This window comes from Anomalospiza imberbis (assembly GCF_031753505.1).
Source record: "Anomalospiza imberbis isolate Cuckoo-Finch-1a 21T00152 chromosome W unlocalized genomic scaffold, ASM3175350v1 scaffold_31, whole genome shotgun sequence".
Classification (NCBI taxonomy): domain Eukaryota; kingdom Metazoa; phylum Chordata; class Aves; order Passeriformes; family Viduidae; genus Anomalospiza; species Anomalospiza imberbis.
The window spans coordinates 1,668,067-1,688,486 of NW_027099315.1; the positions used below are offsets into that span (position 1 = coordinate 1,668,067).

At 42.1% G+C, this 20,420-nt stretch overlaps 1 protein-coding gene across 2 annotated transcripts in view; it reads left to right on the top strand.

Annotated features, from left to right (window-relative positions):
* Positions 1–20,420, top strand: part of LOC137465563 (E3 ubiquitin-protein ligase KCMF1-like) — a 113,183-nt gene that overhangs the window by 84,700 nt on the left and 8,063 nt on the right. For both annotated transcript variants that reach the window (XM_068177649.1, XM_068177650.1), the window contains 3 exons: positions 707–874; positions 11,547–11,686; positions 17,721–17,811. In XM_068177649.1, coding sequence (XP_068033750.1) covers positions 707–874; positions 11,547–11,686; positions 17,721–17,811 — 399 coding nt within the window. The remainder of the gene's footprint in view (positions 1–706; positions 875–11,546; positions 11,687–17,720; positions 17,812–20,420) is intronic.

Sequence of the window (20,420 nt, forward strand, 5' to 3'; positions counted from 1 at the left end):
TAACAGTAGAGAACCAAAATGACACAGAGAAAATTGCAAAAACCTTTAGAAGATAATGAAGGTTTTTCCTGACCTGGGCAGTGTGACTGATTGATTTACAGTACAGAGTTTGAACTTTCAAAAGGAAGAAGCTGAAGAGATGATGCAACATAAAATTAAGATGTATTCAAAGTTATTCTGTACTTCAAAATAGAAGACCTAAATTTCTGCTCTTGGATATGTTTATGTTGTTAAAAATGGTTCTGGTATTCTTCAGAATTTAATTATTAGAAACTATAAAAATAAACACAAAAGCCAGGGAGGGGTGGTGTTATGTTTTGGTGGTGGTGTGTGGTTTTGTGTGACTTGTGGGATGGTCTGCTGTGGGCTTTGCTTTGTTGTTTTCACAAACTATACTATTTAACCTTGAGAATGTTTTGAACCAAGCTTTCGAACAGTGGAAAAAAGTGATTAAAAAGAATTTATATCCTAATAAATTATCATTTTGAGTGCTTGACTGGATTTTATTTTACTTTAACTTTCACTTTGGATGATTACTGCCTTTTTAAAGATATAAATATGCTTAAAATGGAGTCTTATTGTACATCAGCTCCATAAAAGCTTCTTGGTTGAATTCCTTTCATTGTTGGGGGCTATAGCACCAAATCTGTATCATTAAACCAGTGTGAAATTATTGTTGTTTTCAATAAATTTTCTTTGTTCACAGGTGTCAGCTGTGATGCATGTTTAAAAGGAAATTTTCGAGGTCGCAGATACAAGTGTTTAATTTGCTACGATTACGATTTGTGTGCAACTTGTTATGAGAGTGGTGCAACAACAACGAGGCATACAACTGACCATCCAATGCAGTGCATACTAACAAGAGTAGATTTTGGTAAGTAATAATTTAATTTATATTAAAGCTGTTTACAGTAGTTAAAAACTTGCATTTTATTTCACTACTTGGGAACTTTTTCCCTCCAAATAGCATGCTGAAAATCATAGCAAATTGCTGTCTCCTGATAAAATGCTTGTTCTGTCTTTGGTTCTAGCATATGAAATATGTTTTATTCTTTTGGGTTAAGTGTTTTGGCACACAGCAAATTATCAGACTATTAGGTATCTGATAAAAAGGATTGCTCCTCAATTAACTTTCAATTCAAAAGGTGCAACAAAACTACATGCACCCACTCCTCCTTCCCTCAATATGTTCTACCAGAAAGTACCATGGTGAAAAAGAAAAATAATAGTGAGAGTTTAGGGAAAATGTTGTTTTGTAATTACATCAGGGGTTGTTAATGCAGCAAGCGTGGTAGGCTGTACTGAATGTGGAAGACTAGTGGCAAGGGCTAGGAAGTAGTCCTCTAAATTACTGGTTTTCTTCCCTGCGTCATTTCTATCACATCATATTTATAACATGAGTGTTATAATTCAGGAGATACTTTCATAGCAAATCTTTGCATTTAAAACAGTGGATGCTTATTTCTTCATATACCTGTTTTAAGCCTACAAGGCTAATGTTTTAAATAAAACTGTTCGTAGTGATTCTTGATTCTTGATAGGCTGGAAAGTTGGGTGGAGAGAAACCTAATTAGGTTCAGCAAGGCCAAGTATAGGGTCCTGCACCTGGGGAGGAATAACCCCAAGTACCAGTACAGTTTGGGGGCTAACCTAATAGAGAGCAGCTCTGCAGAGAAACGACCTGGGAGTCATGGTGGATGACAAGTTGGCCATGAGCCAGCAGTATGCCCTGAAGCCAGGAGAGCCAATGGGATTCTGGGATTCATTAGGAATCATTAGGAGTGTGGCCAGCATTCATTAGGAGTGTGGCCAGCAGGTCAAAGGAGGTGATCCTGCTCCTCTACTCAGCCCTAGTGAGGCCACATCTGGAGTGCTGTGTGCAGTTCTGGGCTCCTCAGTACAAAAAAGACAAGGAGCTACTGAACAGGGTCCAGCAGAGACTACAAAGATGATTAGAGGTCTGGAGCAACTCTCTTATGAGGAAATACTGCAGGAGCTGGGCCTGGTTAGTCTGGAGAAAACTGAGAGGGGATCTCATTAATGCATATAAATATCTCAAAGGCAGATGCCAAGAGGATGGTGCCAGATTGTTCAGTGGTGCCCAGCTACAGGACAAGAAGCGATGGCCATAAACTAAAGCACAAGGAGTTCCACCTCAACATGAGGAAGAACCTCTTTCCATTGAGGGTGGCAGAGCACTGGAACAGGCTGCCCAGGGAGGGCATGGAGTCTCCCTCTCTGGAGACATTCAAAACCCACCCAGATGTGTTCCTGTGTAACCTGCTCTAGGTGACCCTGCCTTGGCAGGTTTGGACTAGATGACCTCCAGAGGTCCCTTCCAAACCTAACAATTCTGTGATTGTAGTGTAGATATTGTTGTTGAAGTTTTTATTTTTTTAGTAATTTTTTTAGCTTTTTTATTTTAAAAAAGTATTGAATATATACATTATGCTATTTCCTATATGCATTTAAAGCTCAAAACAGCTGAATATACCAATATATAGCTTCTTTCCCAGAGCTCTCTGAGCAGAGAAGTATCTCATTCATTTTTAATTCTCCAGTAGCTGCTTGCCCTAAGCCTGCCTTGTAATGACTTTGAAATCTGTGCTCTGAGAATCCAGAGTTTGGAAAGACAAATTTAAATATACAAATCAAAACTAATAATTGAAGTTTCTAGATATTCCTTCTTAAACTTTACTTTTCTGCTTTTTCACAAGGTAAAAATATTTGTGTAACAGTGTATATTAATTCAATGTTCTGGTCACTATTTTAGATATATGGTTTAAACTTATTTGTTCCCTGATGACAGTTATTCTTGCATATTACATATAGGGTTAAATTACAGCATCATCATAAACATTAAGGGTGCATGATTCATAGGGAAAAGAGGACTGATATATGCTTGCTTATGGAACTATAAATTAACATTCAATGTTGACTTTTAAAAAGTTCTTCCAACACTCTTGTGAATGTTCTGTGCATCTAGAAAACATCTAGGAAACCACAATATTTTTTCTTTGAAAGTCTCTAAGTAAACACACCTTTGGATGAGTGTGTTACTCATATAATTTTTAAAAATCCATGAGAGGTACATGTGGACAAGTATAGGCTTGTCTTGAACAGAGGGTGTTCCCCAAGCAACTGACCCCAGACCCACTGAAAGAGCAAGGAGCAGAGCCTGCACCAGGCAGCACAGGAGATTTAAACAGGCAAAAATAATCAGTCCAGCTGACTGCAACAAACAAGCATATATATTTCTAGTAGGCAGGCACACAGCAGCAGCAGCAGCATGATGGCCACCTGGCAAAAAGCAGTGTCCTCTGCTTTTCCTGAACTTCTAGCATCTAGGAAAACCAATGGAGCCGTACAGACAGAGCTCCTATTCAAGGATGCAACTACCCAGATTTCTGGCTGTGGGATGTCTGAAGGGATATTCCTAGAGATGGAAAGTGATTGCAAGTAAGACTGTGGGAGCTGTGACCAGATTGATGACCTGCTCTGCTTGGTGGCTGAGCTTCAGGAGGAGGTGAGCAGCAGACTGAGGAGTCTAAGAGGGAGATTGATGCTCCATCAATGGAGCTGTACTCTGTCATCTATGATGTATAGAAGCCAACTCAACATGGCCACTATGGAGGCAGGTCCAGGATCTGCTTTCTGCCAGCGGGAAGGCAGTATCACAAGGGATAAGAAAAAGTAGAAGAAAGTTGCAGCATGGAGCAGTAAGAGAAAGTAACCTCCTTACCCTCTAAGTTACTCTCTCACATACCCTTATAGAACAGGTACAAAGCCATGGATACAGTAAATGAAGCTCATAATGAGAAAGAGGAGGAACCTGTGCAAGCAGTTTTGTAAAGGTCAGAGAGGCCAAGCCCTGGCAACAAAACCTGCATTAAGACCAGCACCAAGAAGAAACAACATCAAGTTATGGTCATTGATTCCCTCCTGTGTGGAGCAGAAGCACCTGTTCTCAGACCAGACCCTCTTTCCAGGGAAGCCTCCCCAGGCCTGAATTAGGAATGTTGCCACAAGATTGAAGAGCCTAATTCAACCTTTAGACTATTATCCATTCCTGCTCTTTCAACAATATACAAATGGTCACCAAAAACAAACAAACAAAAAAAAGGTAAGGTCAATCAAGAGTGAGTTTAGAGCCCAGGGAAAAATCCTAAAAAGTTCAGGAGCACAGGTAGTGTTTTCCTCAATCCCTCCAGTAATGGAAGGAGACTTTGGAAGAACCAGGCAAGCCCAGGATATCAATACCTGGCTTTAGGACTGGTGTCTGTACCAAAACTTTGGGGTTTTAAACCATTGAAGACAATGTATGCTGGGGCCTGATGGGATCCACCTGTCCTGGATGGGACAAATAGGTCTGTGGGCTTAAGCTGGTGGGACTAATCAGGAGAACTTTAAACTAGAATCAATGTAGGAAAGAGATACCTATTGCAAACCTGTTGGTAAGCCAAAGATTGGCATAAAAAGGCTGAGAGTCTGTGGGTAAAAATCAAGAACCAGACCAAAAAAGGATACCTGGTGGTGGGGGTCTACTAGAGGCCAACCGATCAGGAGATCCTGTCGACCAGGCCTTCTTATTTCAGCTACAGGAAGCATCACACTCCCAAGCTCTCATCCTAACGGGGGATTTTAGATTTCAACCACCTGGACTGGGATTTTCCCTACACTTTAACCCAATACCCCATGTCTGCCCAACCCCCTCGCAGTTCCTGCTACAGCTGCAGAATCTCTACTACATTTTGTTTGCCACCCCGGGGTGTGCTCACCTCTGCCATTCCAGTCGCCACTCCGGAGTTCCTACAACAGTCCATTCTGCCATTTGGGGGGGCACCGGGAACGGCTGCCCCTGCGGGTTTGTAAAGAAAGCCCCTTTTCTATCTCTTCCACTGCCTTGCCTGCCATTATCCACATGCAGAGAGGCAGCTGAACTCATGCCACAGTGCCCCCAGCAGCCGCAGGAGAATAATCACACCTGCCCTGCCTGGCTGGGAGCCAACAGCACCCCTGCCAGCTATGACCATAACTACATTGAAAGGGAAAGTGCTTGACAGCAGAGAGAAGGCTGTTGTTGGGTTTCTGGTTTTGTTTGCTGTTCCTGCTGTTGTTTTTGTTTGTTTGCCTTGTAATATATATGTATATTCTGGTAAAGAACTGTTATTCCTTTTCCCATATCTTTGCCTGAAAGCCCCATAACTTCAAAGTTATAATAATTTGGAGAGAAGGGGGTCATATTTTCCATTCCAAGGGAAGTTCTTGCCTTCCTTGGCAGACACTTGTGCTTCAAACCAGGACAGCAGTGAATAATAACAAGAAGGGATTCTAAAAGTACATAGGTTAGAAAACAAAGGCCAAGGAGAGTGTACACACCACCCCCCTACCCCCCACCCCCAATAAATGAGAAGGGAGAATTGGTTGCGATTGATAGTTCTTCACCTCAGTCTTCACTGGCAGTCAGGTTTCTCCTGTCAAGTCCCCGAACCTCTAGGTGGGGGTTGGAGTAGCAAAGGCCCTCCCACTGTAAGCAAAGAGCAGGTTTGAGACCACTTGATGAAGCTGAATAGCCACAAGTTCATGGGGCCTGATGAGATGCATTGCAGGGTCATGAGGGAACCGGCTGATGTTCTTGCCAAGCCACTCTCCATCATTTTTGAAAAGTCATGGCAGTCAGGCAAAGTCCCCGGTGACTGGAAAAAGGGAACCATCACTCCTATTTTTAAAGAGGGAAGAAAGGAAGATCTGGGGAACTGCAGACCTGTGAGCCTCACCTCTGGGTGTACCTGGGAAGATCATGGAGCAGGTCCGCATGGAAGCAATGTTAAGACATGTGCAAGGCAAGGAGGGGATCCAAGACAGCCAGCATGGTTTCACTAAGGGCAAATCATACCTGACCAATCTGGTGACCTTCTATGATGGAGTGACTGCAATGGTTGACAAGGGAAGACCAAGCAATGTCATCTACCTAGAATTCTGCAAGGCCTTTGACACGGTCCTACACAACATCCTTATCTCCCAATTGTAGAGACAGGAATTTGAAGGGTGAACTACATGGTGGATAAGGAATTGGCTGGCTGGATGCAGCCAGAGAGTTGTGGTCAATGGCTCTATAACCAGGTGGAGGCTGGTGACAAGTAGTGCCCCTCAGGGCTCTGTCTCGAGACCAGGGCTCTTTGATATCTTCATCAATGACACAGAGTGAGATCAAGCACACCCTCAGCAAGTTTGCAGATGACACGAAGCTGAGCGGTGCAGTTGACACAACAGAAGGATAGGATGCCATCCAGGGAGACCTGGACATGAGCCAACAGTGTGCACTCATAGCCCAGAAGACCAACAACATCCTGCGCTGCATCAAGAGAGGTGTGGCCAGCAGGTCGAGGGAGGGGATTCTCCCTCTCTACTCTGCCCTCATGAGACCCCACCTGGAGTACTGTGTCCAGTTCTGGGGTCCTCAGCACAAGAAAGACGTGGACCTGTTAGAGTGGGTCCAGAGGAGGCCATGAAGATGATCTGAAGGCTGGAGAACTTCTCCTATGAAGACAGGCTGAAAGTGCTGGGATTGTTCAGTATGGAGAAGAGAAGGCTCAGGGGAGACCTCACTGAGGCCTTCTAGTACTTGAAGGGGGCTTCTAAAAAAGAGAGAGAGTGCAACATTTTACATGGATAGATAGTGATAAGACAAGGGGGAACAGTTTTAAACTGACAGAAGGCAGGTTTAAATTAGATGTTAGGATGAAATTCTTTACTCAGAGGGTGGTGAGGCACTGGAATAGGTTGCCCAGAGTGGCTGTGGATGCCCCATCCCTGGAAGTGTTCACAGCCAGGTTGGATGGGGCCTTAAATAATCTGATCTAGTGACTGACATCCCTGTCCATGGCAGGTGGGTTGGAACTAGATAATCTTTAAGTCCTTTCCAGTGGAATCCTCTGAATCCTTCCCCCTCAGGGAAATCCCCAGAGCCTTGCCTTGGACAACTTTACTATAGAGTTTTCCCCACCTAGGCAGACAGAAAAGACTTCCCCATGGAGTCTTGCACAACACCATGAATCACTCCCGTTCCTTTTCCCACATGTTCCAAATTCTAGTAGTTTCTCCTTTCCCTGTTTCCTCACTGGTTGTGGTAGCCCTGGTGGCCGGCCCCCTCTTCCCTGTAGGCCAATGGCCTTTGCCCTGCCCTTTGTACCACCCCTGTGCCCTCCCATACTTAACCTTGTGGAGAGCACATGGTCTTTTGTCTCTGGTTTCCCTTCCGCTTGCTGCAATAAACCTCTGCTGGAACTGACCATACAAAAGGCCCTTCTGCCTCTCTTTGCTGAGCTAGCTGTGTGTCATAGTTTGACATGGGAGGAATTTAGGGAAGTGATGCAAAAGCTTTGTGTGTAACTGACAGTCTGTTGAACCGCTGAGAAGCTGAACATGCCTCTGTGAAAAACACATGTTAAAGATGAAAGAAACCCAGGAACTTCCTTTTTCTTTCCTGTCAGGCAAGAAGGTAACATGCCCCGGGCCCGCCGGGCCCCATCCAGGTCCGGGCCAGGCAGGCTCTGCCGCGGGGGGCCGGGCCCCTCTCCGGGGGGTCTGGGGGACTCCAAGCCCCATCCTGGCCGGGCCGGGACCCCAGTAGCTACCAGGCAGGAAGGTGGGGGAGGCTGCGGAGCCCTGGCTGGAGCAGGGCTGGCCGCGGCTGTTAAGATCTTATTGTCAGGCCCCCTCCCCCCAGTGCGGCTGAGACCAGAGGTAGCCCTGCAGCCGCGCAGAGTGGCCCTACGGCTAGAAGTGAATGCAGAGAAGACCAAAAACCAACCATGAAGCCGATCCTGACACAGCCCCAGCCGCAGCTCCCGCCACAAGTTACCAGCTACCAGCGGGACAGGTGACCATTTGAAGGGCCCAAGCAACATGTTAACCCTTTCAGTGCTTCAGTCCTCCCTCGAGTGAGAGAAAGGAACAATATGCAAACATGTGAAAGAACAACATAAGGACATCATAGTCAGTGAGAAAAATTAAGTCCCAGATGGGAAGGATGAGGAGATACCTTGATTTTAGAGCTGAAATCCTCTTGTAAGCTATGGAGAAAAGACTCTTTTTCCCTATAATGCATGAAACTATGGGGAGATGAAAGGTTCAAATTGATATCGAGCAAAGGCCTCCATGCTAAAGTAAGCAGATATTAAAGTAGCTGTGATCCCATGAGAAGTTTGAACAGAGAAAGAGAAAAGAGTAGTCCTGTGCCCCCAGGAAAAGAAGATCTCTGTTCCCAAGGATGAAGAGGATTTTAGAGATAGATAATAAAAACTTTTGCCTTTGAACAACTCATCTTTAAAACAATACCCCATAAGTCGACATGCCCCATCAACAAGCTGTGGGAAGGCTTGTAGAAAATGGGAGGGACTTCACGATAACAGGGTTCCCTGGGCAGCTGGTATCGGTGAGGAATTTGAGAACCACGAGAGAACTGTTTTTTTCCTCTTGCGGAGAAGTCTCTATAACATTAATAAAAAGGACTTCTATCCCTAAGTGAACTGAAGAAAGACTATTTTAGAGGTAGTAAACAGACTAGAAATTTTAGGATTTGTTTCTTTACATTGTCAGTGAGAAAGAAAAGGTTGTGGGGAGAGGAGAAGTGTTATGAAGGATTTGTTTTAATTCTTACTACTTTTTTTCTTTTAGTTACTGTTAATAAAATTTTCTTTATACCCTTTTAAAGTATTGAGTCTGCTTTGCCTTTCTCCTAATCCTATCTTCCAATCTCACAACAAGAAGTGATTACATAGGTGATTGACCAACACTGAAACCCACCACACTCATCAGGCAATTGATTGAGGAATCTCAAAATTAGTGAAATCTCAAATTAACAAACCAAAACCACTACACGAAATTAGTGTTTCTGCCCAGTTTCGAACTGAAACTGCCACACCATGGTGAGTGTGGTGTGTGGACTTAACTGCTTTGCCTGAATGCCTACCCAAGCGGCTTTTCCACAGGAGATGCTTATTGGGAAATAAGTATAGGTAGCAGTATCCACCATCTAAACCCCACGCTGCTACCCAAACCATTCTGTGATTCTGTGGTAATCTGTGCTTGAAACCTTGTTCAGATTCTGGGTTGTGATGGGGCAATGAACCAAATAGATTGATGTCAGGGATAACTTGGAGATCTAGTGAAATTAGTGTGCAATTGTATAATTCTGTTAGAATACTTGCCAGGATCTTCGGGGGGGTGGGCAGGGGTCTGCAGAGGTGGCTTCTGTGACAAGACACCAGAAGCTGCCCCCATGTCAGACAGACCCAATTCCAGCTGGCTCCAAGACAGACCTGCCACTGGCCAAAGCTGAGCCAATCAGCAGTGCTGGTGGTGCCTCTGTGATAAAATATTTAAGAAAGGGTAAAAAGCACTGTGCAGCAGCTGTGAGGGAAGAGTGAGAAAAATGCAAGAGGAACAACTCTGCAAACACCAAGGTCAGTAAAGAAGCAGGGGGATGAGTTACTCCAGGCTCTGGAGCAGATGTTCCCCTGCAGCCTGTAGTGGACCACATCAGAGTAGCCCTGCAACCTGTAGAGGGCCAGGCACCGGAACAGGCTCCTGGCAGGAATTGAAGCCTGTGGAGAAATAGCCTGTGTAGGAGCAGGTTTTTCTGGCAGGATGGGTTTTTCTGGCCAATGGGTGACCCATGCTAGAGCTGTCTGTTCCTGAAGGACTGTACTCTGTGGAAAAGGACCCATGTTGGAGCAGTTTTGTGAAGGACTGAATCCTGTGTGAGGGACCCACCCCCACTCTGGAGCAGGGGAAGAGTGTGAGGAAGAATTAGTTGCAGAGATGAAGTGTTTTGAACTGACTGCAACCCCTTATTCCCCATCTGCCTGCACTTCTTGTGGAGGAAGGAGGTGCAAGAATCATGAGTGAAATTGAGCCTGGGAAGGGTGGAGGGGGAATGTGTTTTTAGTTTTGCCTTTGTTCTTTGCTATCTTACACTATTTTTATTTGCAATAAATTAATTTTGCCCATGTAGGAGTCTATTTTGCCCCTGACAATAACCGGTAAGCAATCTCCGTGTCTTTATCTTGACCCATGAGCTTTTCCATCTTGTTTCCTCCCCATGTCCTGTTGAGGAGGAGGAGAGTGAGAGCACTTGGGTGGGCACTTGGTGGCCAGCCAAGGTCAACCTGCCACACCTGATCAATTATTTTAGTGCTTAGCAGCCTTGAAATGCTGTGAAATACATACTAATGAGAGGTTACTGGAGGAGCTTTAGTCATGGCCTTGAATTTTGAGACTTGGACCAGTATAGGGACTCATGTGAGACTGCTGGAAATTAATAAGAAGCACTAGTAACTTTCAGCTTCGTCTGTGTTTGTGTTTATGAGCCTAGTTGTCTCACTCCTTCTGTAAGTCAATGCACAATCTAGTATTTCTGAATGCGGAAGGTGAAAAACTGAATGGTGACAGTTGTATTGTTTTTCAGTTCCTAGAGTGATTCTGGGAAAAGATGCTTGCTAGACATAAACTTTAAAATGCTGAATGGGCACAAACATTGGTATGCTGTCCTGGCAAAGGGCAGAAAGCATTGCAATAAGTCTATTAAAGAACAGGGATATGCATATCTAGTACTCTATAGAAATTATACTTTTTGACAGAACAACAAAGAAATTCAGAGCAGATTTCCCAGTTTTGGTGTTTCTGAAAAAGAATTGCTGGCAGGGAGCCACAGACTCTACATACTAAGCTGAGGATGCTTTATGATTTGTATTATGTGGAAGCATATGGTTTTCTCACCGTTCCTGCCATTTTCAAGGAGTTAACTAGACAAATAAGGTAATACCATTTCCCAGGAAAATCATATTAAGAACTTATGTTACTTCTGTTTAAGTTCCCGTGGTGTAAGTTCATCTTGGGTGCTTATAAGGGTACAAGATCAAAACCCTCCAGCTACCTTTTGCAAAAATGTGAGCTGCTTACATGAAGTTAAGCTTTAAAATGCCAAGTCTGAGGTCTGGATAGATTGACTACATTTTAGCTTGAGTCTTTACTATTAGAAGATTATTAATTTAGCCTGGGATTAGCTCCCCATATTGTTAAACACTGGTTCAGCTATGGCACCAATATCAACATAGGAAGTGCTGGTGTCACCGAGTCATTTTGAATTACAGTATTTAACATAGATTTGCTGTGAGAGCACAATGCATCTACAGTGATTTTACCTGTAATACAAGCTCACCTATGGTAAAAACAAGGATGGGGAGAAAAATGATGGTTCACCAGCACCATCAGACTTAAGTTTTCTAACATTCAGGAAGAGCCATGTTGTTTGCTAGTGTAAAAATCATGTAGACTGTTTATTTTTTTGGAAGTTGAGTCACTGAACAGCTTTATAGTATTGACATTTACACTTTGTGCAGAAGGAAAATGTTTATTTTTATTAATTAGTTAATGAAATTGATAGTGATTACATGTACATAAGTGTATATATACAGAAGTTATATAAATAATGAGTTATCCTGCTTGAAAAGAACCATTCTTAAAATATCATCTTTTTCCAGATTTGTATTATGGTGGAGAAGCTTTCTCTGTAGAGCAGCCACAGTCCTTTACTTGTCCTTATTGTGGAAATATGGGTTATACAGAAATATCTCTTCAGGAACATGTTGCTTCTGAACATGCAGAAACATCAACAGAGGTGGTAAGCTGCTTCAGCGTTGTTTTTAAATTAAGTGAAAGTATATGAAAATATCCTGAAAATGAGGTGGTTTTTTTTCTTGAAGTAAGTGGTAATTTAAATGCTGACCAGGAAGGTATGTAGCATACATACATACACACACACTATGCTGGTGTTTTCCCTATTGACTCCTTGAGCTATTAACAGTGCCTACATCATCACCTTTACCTCTCTCTAGAATTTCTGACAGCACTCTCTCATCAGTCTGAGTCAGTTATGCAGCCAAGTCCCTGGGTCCTTGGTGTGCAGGCCACTAAATCCTGGTGTTACAGAAAAGGTTAAACCTTTGTAAAACTAAAAACTTTTTAAAATATTGATCTATTGATTTTCAGTATATCGAGGGTTTTTAATAAAGTGGCCCCTGCTGTTTGCCTCAACCCTTCCACTTGATTTTTTCTGATGATTTCAACAGTGGCCATTGATGCAGAGCAATTACATACCATATAGTAGCCTACTGCAACAGTTGTTTCGCTTCTGTTTCTGTCAGTAAGCGTTCTCCTCAAGTCTTCTCAAGTCTTTACATCTAGATGTTACTATTGCTTGTGCCAGAAGGTCTGAAATTTTTCTCAAATGCAAGGTGACTTCTTTGCTATGGAAACAATAAAATAATAAATAGCTTGGATTTTGATACTCTTAGAAATAGTTTGTTCTCAACCCTCATTACAGTGCTGAGAAACTACATGCTTGCACTGCTTTGTGTTCAGACAGTTTTCTTTTTAGGAAAGTTCGTAGCCCTGTTTTTAGATTTCCCTTTATGGTGCAGGTGTATGTTTTGTATTTATTTCTAACACCCACTTCACTAATTCAACAGTTATGTGTGTTATCAATCCTAAGTTAAATTCTTGACCAAGAAATTTGGGTATCTTTCCAGCAGTAGGGAATATATTCATATTTGTGTGTGAATACTGTTTATGCCTGAGGAATGTATGATTAAAGAAGGACATTCAGGGAACTGTTGTCTAGTTATTTTTGTTGTAGATCCCTATAGAAATGTGCATGCTTGAAGAAAAATTTTTTGAGAACTTATGTGGGAGAAGGACAATCTCTCCCCTTAGCGCCTGCTAAGGGCCATATATCAAGGAGTAGAAGAAGAATTAAAACTGGTGTAAGACCCCCAAAAACTCTCTTGACGAGCCTCTTAAAAGGGCTTATGGTTTTTCATGTACTCTGAGTTAGATGCACAGGAGAAATGCCATCAAGATATTCTCAAGAGGTCTAAAGAACAAAAAAAAAAAAACGTTACTGGCAACTTCACAAAATCAGAGAACTTTGGTAAAAGTTTAGAGCAACATTCAATCAACATAAAGCATTTCACAAAGCATTAACTTCAGCCCATTCAACTTAGCAAACTCCAAGCCCATTTGATTTTCAGTTAGTCAAAACTCCAAGAAGAGGGAATTAGAAGAAAGAGAAAGAGAATAAATATCGAAAAGAACAAACATAGCTGCCACTCCTGTTTCCAGCAGTGTTCAGCTGATAGAAATTCCAAGAGGAGGTAGGGTCAAGATGTGTGCTCGCCTCATGCTTTGGTTTAAGTACCCTGTGGCTTTCCTGGGCCCTTCCCTTAGGTGGGACTTCTGGTCATCGGGCCACTCTGGGGCTAGATTGAGGCTTCAGGGATGAGATGTGGAGCATTGCCTCCAGTGTGCCAGTGATTGGCAGCCATTGTGGGGCTGGGATATAGGCCCAGGGAGAGTGGGGTGTACGAGGTAGTGCATCACCTCACCTCACCAAAGGCAAGGCCCGACCTGCTCCTTCCCCTCACACACGCACCCAAAATGTTTTGAGCCAGCAATGTCCTCCAGTCTCTCACAACTGATCAGCCTGTTCTGAGACTCAAGTGTCTTGGTCTTCCCTAAAAACATATGAATTATTAGTGTATATTTTTTTCATTTTTAGATTTAAAACTGGAATAATTATTATTTCTCCATCAAGTGATTAAGGATAATGGTCAGAAATGCGGGACACATTCAGATGAATGTGGCTGGGGTTATGATGATGGTTACTGTTGATATTGGGTTTCAAAAGCAGCATTCAGGTAGAGGGGTCTTTTTTAGGGTTGCAGCTCTGAAAATTGTAAGAAATGCAATCAGATATCATCTTTGAATCAAGTTTCAGAATGAAGGCATCACTTTTCTGCTACTCAGTCACACTTAGTGGATTCATTTTGTATTTAGTAAGGCAGCAACTAGACTGAAGTGAAAGGTCCAGAGTGGGGTGGGTCAACCTTGGCTGGCTGCCAGATGCCCATCAAGCTCGTCTCTGTCACCTCCCTCCCCAGCAACAGGATGGGCAGAAAATATGGCAAAATTATCATTGGTCAGGATACAGAGGGGCATTACTCAGCTCCTCAACATTGCCTGTAGCTTTCTTCAGAGCACATCCACCTGATCTGATGTGGGGTCCTTCAAGGGCTGAAGGGGGACAACCTGTGTCACCATGGTCTTCTCCACTGGCTGCAAGGGGAATCTCTACTGCCTATAGCACCTCTTCCTCCTCTTTCTCCACTGACCTTTTTGTCTGCAGGGTTATTTTTCTCATATTTCCTCACTCCTCTCTCACAGCTGCTGCTGTGCAGTTCTTTTACTTTCTTAAATATATTATTACAGAGATGGTACCACCATCACTGACTGACTCAGCTTTAGCCAGGGGCAAGTCTGTCTTCAAGCTGATTGGAACTGGCTCTGTTTCCCATGGGTACAGCTCCTGTTGTCTTCTCAAGCCAAAAAGTCTTTAATGTGTACAGTAAAAAAGGGAGCATGGCTCAGACCAGATAAACTAATACTAAGAACAGATAAGTAAATATTATGGTCAGCAGTGGTTAAACAGCTATAATAATTCTATGTTCCCTCTAATATGCTCTGGTTAAATCTGTCATTATCTCAAACCCTTTGAGTCCTAGGTTGCATGCCAAAAATACCGGTCATGGTTTAATCCCAGCTGGCAACCGGCATTCACAGCTGCTTGCTCACTTCTCCTCTGCCCCTAGGGGGATGGGATGGGATGGGATGGGATGGGATGGGATGGCAGGGAGGGAGAGAATAAGGAGGGTAAAAGTGCAAAAACCTGTGCGTTGAGATAATAGGGAAAGCAAAATCTGCCTATGCAAGCAAAGCAAAATAAGGAATTAATTCATTCCTTCCCATTGTCAGGCAGATGTTTAGCCATCTCCAAGAATGCAGGGCTCCATCACATGTAATGATTTCTTGGGAAGACAAACACTAACTCTGAACCATCCTCCTTTCTTCCCTGTGTTTTTTATTGCTGAGCATGATGGCATATGGTATGGAATATCCCTTTGGTAAGTTTGGATCAGCTGTCTCAGCTGTGTCCCCTCCCAACTACTTGTACATCCCCAGTCTACCTGCTGTTGGAGCAGTGTGAGACGCAAAGGGTCTTGATGATGTTTGGGAACTGTTCAGCAATAGCTAAAACATTGGTGTATTATCAACAATCCTTTGGTCACAAAGCCAAAGCATAGCAATCAATATATGGGCTACTATGAAGAAATGTAACTCTATCCCAGCCAAAACCAGTATACCTGTATACAATGGGGAGGTGATGGTAATAAGGGAACAGATCCAGAAACTGTCAAGTGTGATGTTTGGAGGCTAACTAGCTAAAGGCGTTTTAATAATATCCTGGATTTCATTCCAAGTAATATGATGATCTGTTAATTTTAAGGAATGTTAAGAGCATGGCTGCCTTATCCAGCTCAGGACTCCCTTCTGCTCAACTGCTGAAGCCCAGCCTGGGGATGTAGGGCCCATGTCCAGACTGAGGGATGCAGCTGCCACTTTCTTGTTTGCAGGTTCAGCCACTACTGAAGCCGAGCACATATTTTGGAGACCTGTACACTCACGGAGGACACTGACACATGGCCCATCACACAGATGACCACAGACAGTGCTGCCTTCAACAGCACCTACACGTAGGACTTGCATAAAGCATAAGTATAGGCAGCCAAGTTCCCTCCTTCCTCTTCATCTGGTAGAGATAAAAGGTTGCTGCTAGTGAAGGTACATAATGCTCTCTAGATTCACAAGCACACATGTTCACTGTGATCCCTTGAGTACTGGCATGGCCCTCTTTGTCCAGTACCCCTGCCTGGATCTCAGGCACTCTTACCTGCTTCACAGGTCTCCTATTTGCCAGCTAGTCCAGCTTGATGCTCACTAGCACTCACTCATGCACTCATCTCACCAACACTCCATATTCACAAGTCCCCCTGGGCATACTAGCACAGACTCTTGCCTGCTTAATATTCCTGCCTAGACTTGAGGCTCTTCTCTACTCATTTGCTAGGTCCAGATTGAAGTTTGCTAGCCAATACACATGCACACCAGGTTTGGGGAAAATGCAGGCAACCACTCCCTTTTCCCCAGCATCTGGCACCAGGCACCACATGGGCTGTGACTGGTTGCCCTGCTTCAACTACCAGTGCTGGACTCCTCACTCATGCTGATTTCTCCCGTTAGCTGTGTTTTGGGGCACATACTGTTCCTGCCCCAGTGGCTGGAGGCAGAGACCATGACTCACTCTGGTAGCTGATCTTAAGACCCCACTCAGTCCAGTAGACAACACCACAGGCCAGGGGTGCCTGCACCTCTGGTCTGACTGGAATAGTTGGCACCAAATACACTTATGACAGCTCCCCCAGTAGCAGGCACTCCAGGCACAAAGTTTGTAGTACCTACCCTAGGTCTAAAGAGCTATGGCCCCTCCAACTACTGATACTTGTTCCAGTAGCTGACACCACAGGCCACAGAGACACCTACAGCCCTAGTCTGACTCCAGTATCTGGCACCAATTTTTGTTCATACATACACAGGTCTCACCAGTAGCTGGCACTTAGTCCTTGCAGCATGCATACACATGGGATAGACAGTGACATTATGCAGAGATTGTTACAATTTAATAAGAAGATATAGGAAGACAGGGCAGACTGTGGTGATCAGGCTCAGTCAGATAAACATACTGACGACCTCTGTTTTACATGTGACCAGTCCACTTTATACACGTTTCTGTCTACCCTCCCCTTTGTTCCTCCTGGGTCTCCCTTCCTCCTGCATTTCTATTCATAGGTTTGTATGGTTCTATTGATTCCCTCACCCCTCTCAGTCTGGAGTCTCCCCCCTAATTTACAGCCTTATCAGTTGCAAAGTCCAGGCTGATATCCTTGCAAGAGTAGTTAAGACCTAGCATATACTGTGTCAAAGTTTCTCCTTTCTGGCTTATTAACATATGATCTGTCAAACTTGAAGGCTGGCCTGCAAAACTGTTACAAAGGACTTTTAAGGCACACTTCTCTCAGGTGATTGCAGTCATTGGGGGGAAAAGTCAAAATAATAAATGAAGGTTGCTATGGCCGTAAGTGTCCCTAGACTTTTCTTAAATGTGGGTTTAGGCTTAAGAGAAAAACAAAACCATAATGCTATCTCTCAAAATACTTGGTAGGAATAAGGAGTTTCTCTGCCAACTTTCTACTTGTGTTATTGCGGTGGGTGGTCTCAGCTGGGATACTTTAATGAATATTCACATCTGGTTTCATTCTCCTTCCTGCACTTCACTGGTGAGATGAATGAGAAGTCACCTGAAGATTCAAAGAGCAGTAAATGAACTTGATAATGTCATATGTAGGTACATTCAAGCAGTAATCCTGTGTAATTAGACCTACTATCTGTTCTGGAATTGACATATAAAGACAATATTGAAAGCTGAAACATTGCAGATAGGATTTGAAAATTTTACTTTTTGGTTTCCATGGTATTATTAAGTGCATAATTACAAGGAAAAGTGAGACTTAAAAAGATGCTACAATTAACATTTGTGTTTGAACACATTTACTGTTTTAAATTGTGGCTGTTTAGGTGTAGGATTAGAATGTGATATTTAAAGTATAAGAATCCATGTCAAGTGATCAACTCTGAATTGTGTTTTGTGATTTGTGTAAATTTGGTGGTGTTTGGTGTTTTTTTTTCTCACTTTGTTGTTTCAGATCTGTCCAATATGTGCAGCATTACCTGGAGGGGATCCTAATCATGTCACAGATGACTTTGCAGCTCATCTTACACTGGAACACAGAGCTTCTAGAGATTTAATATCCTTTCTTAAGTTGAGGGAAAAGGGATAGACTGTTCCTTAGGATAGCTGTAACTACTTGTTCTGACTTCTGTAGTCAAGTGGCTCCACCAGTGTAGCTTATTTTTTAGAATTGGTGTTTAGTTATAGGGGAAATATACGTCTGATTTTTTAATATGTATATATATATATATATATAATATATATATATATCTCCATCAGACTGTGAATAGGCTTTAGGTATTGCTTGACAATGTGGGTGTGTGTTTTTGTTTTATTTCTGATAGCGAAAGCTTTTAAAGATCTTTCTGGCACCCAGCTGCTTCTTTCTGCAATTTTTACCCTTCTTGGCCATTAGTTCTGATGCTATTTTGTGTCTGGGAAAGCAGCAATCCAGATGCAGTAGTGGTTTATAGATAATTTCACCAAAAGCATATGTGTTAGAGAATGCATTGAACTTTGAATTTGAGGGATCTTAAATGTTTGATTAGTTTTATTACTATATTTCAATAGGGTAGTTGCAGCCTCTTATTTATTGACTTTTTAAAAGCTATAACTAGAAGACCTGTCAGGAGTCTTCCTAGGGATTAGGGCTATCTTTGTTCACTGCAAATTGCAGTGCTATAGCTACTGTCAATGACTGAAGAGCTCAAACTGTCAGTTTCTTTGCACTTCTAAGTACAATTTTCTTTCTGTTACTTGGCCTTAGGAACAGTAATGTGGCTTGGTTTTTTGCTATACAAATACTTATAACATAATTTCAGAAGATACTCTTCATGGAAGTACAGGCCATCATTAAAAGCTCATTAAGTGATCTTTCTGTATCTCATTTTTAAAAATGCACTCCTAGTGTAATTTGATAGTGTCCTTTTTTATCAGAGCTTCTTATATAAAAAAAGAAGGCCTAACAACTCAAGTTCGTTATATCTAATGCTAGCAACATTAGAGGAAATCGTTTCACTTTGGTTGTTGTCTGTATTTAAATTTTTTATAATTTAAATTGTCAGTCCCAATTACACAGTGAAATTGACTTCCTATTGAAGTGGATGAGGTGTTGGACTAGAATTCATGCTTCTGGAGCTTTTACTTCCCCTCCCACATCAGTGATGTCAGATAACTTTTAATTGGGAAATGTATGTTCATTACTAGCTACATAAGAGCTAAAGAAATCAGAATAATATTTTCAGTTACTGAGTAAGGCCACAGTGTCAATCATCACAAAACTGATGGGGAGAGTCTATATAAATAATTATAGGAAATGCATGTAAAAGTTTCCGTACAACATTACTTTAGCAATTAGTGTTGCCAAATTCACAAAAATTGAGAGTTTCTGGACTAGTTGTTCCATATTGGGTGCTATTTCACATCTTCTGACAGCTAAGACTAAAAAGAAGAAATGGGGGAGAGATTTCCCCCTGCCCAGTTGCTATCAGCTTAGGAAAGGATATAGTCTTCTGTGTAGCAGTTAGGAGGGTATTTAAAGCTGTTTTAAATGGCTGCACATATTTCTTGTGAAGGTTCCTGTGCAGATGCTGCAAGATACCACCTTTATCCCTGGAGACTCTGGACAGCTCTTTAAATTCCAGTTTCTTTCTTAAACAATTTTCAACTGTTTTACTATTTGAAACATGGCTTTAGTCTTGACCTTGTAAATGGTTCTAGCTTGGTTGTTTTCAGTATATGTTTGCAATGAGTTAAGAGGTCCAAATGTTTTTTTTTTAACCCCAGCATAGTTGGGTGAGACATCAATATACTCTTGACTAGTATATTTAAATAATGTTCTTTTTCTTGAAAACACTTTGAAAGGTGCAGTTAGCAAGCTACTACGATACTTTTCAAAATGAGACCAAGGCTGGAATTTTTCAAAGTATTTATATTAAGGATGTTCTAGTTATCTTATTTTCCAAGTTTATTTTTAAAAAAGACTGGAATTGGGGCATTTTTCTGTCAGATGTAGCTATGGAAAGCTTCCCAAACTACCTGAGAGAAGCAGTCAATCAGTAAAATATTAGTGACAATGTTCTGTCACTACTAGTATCCAGTATCAACAGATTCAAAGGAGGAACAAACCAATCTGTGCTAGACAACTATATTTTGTCCCAAGGGAGATTTTCTCCCCCTCCTAAATCCTGCAAGTGAAATGTTTTATGCTCTATAGTATAATAGATTTAAAAGAGTCAATTCTTCCTGAAAGTATTTATTATAGTAATTGGATATTCTTACTTGCCAAAAGAAATCTTAATTTTTCAGTCTTAAATTTTTCAATTCAGTGATATTGTGAGGAAATGAATTCTACACCATAATTGTGCATTGTGGGATAAGACATTGGGCACCAGTCTGCTGCAGATAATAGATTTTATACAAGTGATAAACATGCTATTTTTGAAAATAAGAAAATTGGAGATAAGGTGAGCTAAAGCTACTAGTTTAGAAATTGGAAAAATATTATAAGTACATTATTTCCTAGCTTAGTAGTTAATTGCACTACTGCTTCTTAAGGTAAAAGGAAGCTTTACCTAGATTGTCTTGGGAGAACACATTTGTGTGGTAAGAATAGCAATAAAATTTTGTAGATCATTTTCAGTATTTAAATACCTTTCTTTCCCAATTTTGATGT